Source organism: Alosa alosa, chromosome 17 (genome assembly GCF_017589495.1).
Source record: "Alosa alosa isolate M-15738 ecotype Scorff River chromosome 17, AALO_Geno_1.1, whole genome shotgun sequence".
Classification (NCBI taxonomy): Eukaryota; Metazoa; Chordata; class Actinopteri; order Clupeiformes; family Clupeidae; genus Alosa; species Alosa alosa.
In genome coordinates this window covers 18,242,951-18,247,950 of record NC_063205.1, presented here as the reverse complement: position 1 = coordinate 18,247,950, position 5,000 = coordinate 18,242,951, and the positions used below count along the sequence as shown (strand labels likewise).

The window sequence follows — 5,000 nt, the reverse complement described above, 5'->3', positions numbered from 1 at the left end:
TTTCTTTCTTTCCTACTTCTTTTCTCATTATTTCTTTTGCCTTTTTATTTATATTCCTCCAGAGTCAGCTCATTTGTGTTCCTTAGATAGGAGCGTGGGGTGTGTGTGTGTGTGGGGTAAGAGCATAATGGATCATTCAGAGGTCAATTAGCGCAGGCGATAACTGGGCCTCTTACTCTTCCCTCATTCGGCCACTTGTTAATGGCCCGTGGATAAGCAGACCCGGTTGGACGGTGCTTACGCTCTCCCTCCGCCAGCCGTTACGGTGGCCCATTTCAACCGGAGCTCATTAGCCCCGGAGCTAATTCTCAACAGCAACCACAACAGGAGAAGCGGCTTTTTTTTATCGCTCTGACTTTTTAATTGGGTTGCCGAAGTCAAGAGGCTGTGCCTGGGCTTAGTTAACGCTGCTCTGTTCTGTCCATCACAATCAGATGGAGCCCAAGCATCTTAATAACTCTGTAGCGAATTACAATTTTGCAAGGTGCAGTAATATGTTTCAGAATCCTTATTAAGCTCTAGCTGCCTTAACATTCTGATAGCTAACGCTTAAGCACATGTTCTGACATGTATGTAAAAATACTAGCTGTGGGACTCCCCGGGCTTAGGAATCAGCAGCTGAACATTTCATCTCCATTTTATGCTGGGGCACAGTCTGTTGAAGGGGTGAGGTGACAGTGAGGGGTCGGTTCTGGTGGAAGTTAACAAGAGTGGCTAACATAGCACGGAGGGTAATCTGCTGTGTGCCTGTATATGGTAGTAACTGCTGAGTTAAAATGATGTTGCAGACTGGTTCTGATATATCTCAGAAAGTGTTGAGAAGTGTTGTCGCACTCGTATTCCTGTTCTCACGCAACCCCGCTCTGAAAATTGCACTTGAGGAAATGACTCATGTTTATATGTGTATGTGTCAGTGTTATTTATTCTGATATTAGATATCAATGTTGGCCATTATGCTGTCACACTGATACTGCATGCTGGGTTTCAGGCCTTCTTTAAATAGAAGATTTATATGTGTAATAGGGAGGGGTGTATTCAGAACAGCCCCCAGTGAGGACAGCCTGCTCAGTATATTCAAGTCTGATTACACATGGATGAGTCGGGAGCTGAGGCTTTCAGTGATCCTAGCGAAAAGGCATATTTTAAATTCAATGTTTTAATGCCGTATGCTTTTTTTGGCAAAACCAGAGACCCTATGCATTATGAAAAAGAGTGTTAAAAAAAAAAGGATAAAAGTAAAGATACGATACAGAAAGACTAGAAATATAAAAATGAAGAAGATGGAGAATAGTGGCAGCACACCAGCTGTGTTTCCCACAGCCCTCCATCACCAGACGTCCTCCATGTCCTCTCTCTCTGTCTCTTCCTTGCTATGTCACACTTTCTCGTTTTCCCTCCATCTGTCGGGGTCTCCTCTCCTGGGTCTTCTTCTCTGGTTGTCGTCCTCCTGTCCCAACTTTGCGAGGAGAGACCTCCGCAACAGCTGTTCAAATGAAAACCCTCGCACGCACACCGCTAACTAGGGACCCTCGGAGAAGTGGCACGCATGCAGCTTTATCCCAACAAAACAAATAAACAAATAAGCAAACAATGCTCATGTGCCAAGTGCAAGACTTTTTAACACAACACGTCCTAAGGAATCTCTTTTTGATTGGAAGCTTTCACCAGACAAAACAAAAACAAACAAAGTTGGCATATTCCCTCACAAATCAAATATTAAGGAGTCTGCTGTGAAAGATAAACAGACTTTGTGGAATGTTGATGGCTTCTTGCACCAGACAAAACAAAACAAACATGCCAACTTACTTAATAAATAGCTTTTGTGAAGTTCAGACAGTTCGGCGTTGTTTCAGTGTCAGATGTCTGATGGCAATGCTACAGCCATTAGCTTTCATTTCTCTTTTGGGTGGGGTGGCGAGTGCTGCCATCCTGCCAGCTGGCCTTAAGGGTTTCGGATGCTGGCCTTGGTCTGTCCACTGCGCCCGTCCGGGCAGCCTTCACGAGGCTAATCCGAGAGGGAGTTGTGTTAGCATTAAGCCTAGCGGGTATCCGTTTGGAGTGGTTTGCGTAAGGGAGGGTAGGTGACTCCTGCTGTCTTGGGTGATGTACTGTTTGCTTGGATTTAGGGGTGGCCTTCAACAACAACTCCCGCACCCCACCACCCCGAGGGTGTACGTTTCCTCTGCTGTCCAGTTCTTAATCTCTTCTGTCATTCCACGCAGTGTGTACAGCATCTGGGGGATCAGACTGAAGGTACATGATGGTTTTCAGCAGGATGGCTTTCTGTGTGGAAAGTGTGTGTGTGTGTTTGTGGGTGTGTGTGTGGATGTGTGTTTATGTGTGTGTGTGTGTGTGTACAGTATACTGTATGTGTGTGTGTATGTTTATGTGTGTGTGTGTGTGTGTCTGTGTATGCGTGTGTGTGTGTGTCCATGTGTGTATGTGTGTGTGTGTGTGTGTGTGTGTGTGTGTGTGTGTGTGCGTTTGTGTGTGTGCGTGTGTGTGTGCGTGTGTGTGTGCGTCCTTGCGCAAGTGCTGACTGACCAAAAAAAAAAGACCCCCACTTCTCACAACTATCATCACCAATACAGCCCTTTACCCCCTAAATATGGTTTAGATAACGATTAAAACGGCTCCTGCCAGCGCTAGAAGGGGCTTCCAGTGGTGTGTGTCTTTTGTGCTGTTTGGAGCTTCCTCCCCCTCTTCCTGTCAAAGCCGGGGGTACGTGCCATAAAACCACCAACCTCTGTGGCCACACTCTCGACATGACTGAGAATGAGTCTGCTATTGTAAATTGTGAGTGGGGCCGCTAGGAATTTCCTATTTCTCCTGTGGGTATATTTCCCTCCCGCTCTCCTCTTTAGAGTTATGTGTTTTTCCTTTTTGGAGGTCATTCTTAATTGATTAGAGGCGTTTTCAGGACATTTGGAAACAGCAGGAGTTTGGGAGGGTGTGTGTGTGAGAGAGTATGTTTGTGTGTGTGTGTGTGGGATAAGTTGGGGAGAGGGAGGGCTTTGTCTGGCTGTTGAAAGCAAACATGATAGACGTGAGTGGTGGCACGGTGTGTGTGTGTGTGCGTGCGTGTGTGTGTGTATGTGTGTGCGTGCGTGTGAGTGTGTGTGTGTGTGCGTGTGTGTGTGTATGTGTGTGTCTGTGTGCGCGCATAGTGGAGGGGTTAATTGAGATATGTGGCGTGTCACGTGAAGCCGTGTGCGATCGAACACACACATGCAACACAAAAAAAGCACACAAAACACACACACACACATACTGCGAGTCTTGTGCTCTGTGCCTGCTCTCTTACTGACTCAGTGAGTGGAGGCTGCCCTCGCTCCTTATTGCATTACTGGGCCGTATGAAAGATGCCACAGTTTTAAGGAGACTCCAGCCACACGACAACCTCATTCCTGTCTCTTCTCTCCTCTCCTGTCCTGCTCTGTCCTGTCCTGTCCTGCTCTGTCCATAGTCTGACGGCGAGATATGCAAGCCCACCCGGCCACAGCGGAATAGGAGCGAGCCAGAAGAAGAACACAAGGTATGGGAAGAGCCATTTATGCGCATCCATGTGTTTGCATGCAAAGAAAGAGATTTGAAGATGTCAAGGTTGTGTGTGTGTGTGTGTGTGTGTGTGTGTATGTCTTATTTGTTTATCCATAGCCGAATCACGTTGAGTGTTTCTCTCGTGCAATGCCGAGACTCCAGTGAGTCTGGGTTGAAGGAGCAGCCAGTTTTTATCAGCCTGATGTGGAGGGCTGATGGGAAGTGATGTGTTGTGGTCCAGACTGAGCCAGAGTAGCTGCTGGAGTCTCGCGGCTATTTATCCGGGGTCATCGTCCACACCCAAGCTGCACTCTGGCATCCCTCACACACCCGCTCACCCCAACCCCTCGCCACATCAGAACACTTGGTCAACACTTGCTCAAGCAGATACTCTGCTTTGTTTGTGTCGTTAACACCAGTTCAGGTCACTGACCCACCCGATTCGTTTAATGACTTTAATTGAAGTTTAGCTTTTGAATTTGGATTTTAATACATTATAATATGATACTATGAGTTATTCAAGTCTATATGAGTTATTGAAGTTTACATTAACAGTATATGGTACCAAAAAGGATATCTGACTGTAGTTTTTTGACCCAAAGAAAACCTAATTGCTTCATTGTGAGTGTGTTTATGCGAATAGGGTAATTATTTGATTTGAGTTTTGGGCTCAGTCAGAAGATCTTAATCAGAATGTTAAAAGATCTTAGCATTGGCGGTTTTGTGATGGTTTTTATCCAACTTGTCTGATTTTTTTCTTTCATGCTTTGCTTTTTGGTGGTGAGCTGCAGGGAGATAGCTGTTAGCTATTAGCAGTTAACGCTCAGCGGTCAGACCCCCACACACACACACACACACTCCTCTCCCCCCCATCTGTGCAGCTCTGCGTGCAGTTGTCTGGCTCAGGCAGCATTTGTTTCTCCTTAAAACAGTGGTGGGAACGGGGAAGGCTGGCCAAGCGCCTCACACACACACACACACACACACACACCTACACACACACACACACACATGCACACACACACACACACACACACACACACACACACACACACACACACACACACACACACGCACACACACACACACACACACACACACACACAAGCACGCACACAAACCCTCCATCAAAGTATTTCAAACATGCGGCAGCAGCTCGATGGGTGGCATTCCACGCTCCTGCTCCTGACCAGCCCATGGGTGGCATCCTTCAGGCAGTATTTCTGGGCCGTGATGCGGACAGCGGCATTGTACGACTCGAGGCGCCCATCCATCCTTCAAAAGGATGTACAGTTTAGGTATGATGAGATGGGGAGAGACCAGAAAAACGATGCCCCTGGAATCCAAACGTTTTTTTTTTTTTTATTGTTTTTCTTTTATTAATGATTCAAGACAGTAAGTCTATAGCCTTGTACTGAATCCATGAAATTACTGTTTTAAAGGCATTTGAGGTTTGCGTT

The 5,000-nt window shown here is 46.5% G+C and overlaps 1 protein-coding gene across 1 annotated transcript in view; it reads left to right on the top strand.

Moving 5' to 3' along the window:
- LOC125311023 (neuron navigator 3-like) overlaps positions 1–5,000 on the top strand; it is a 115,879-nt gene that overhangs the window by 75,740 nt on the left and 35,139 nt on the right. The window contains 1 exon segment of the mRNA XM_048268831.1: positions 3,467–3,535. Coding sequence (XP_048124788.1) covers positions 3,467–3,535 — 69 coding nt within the window.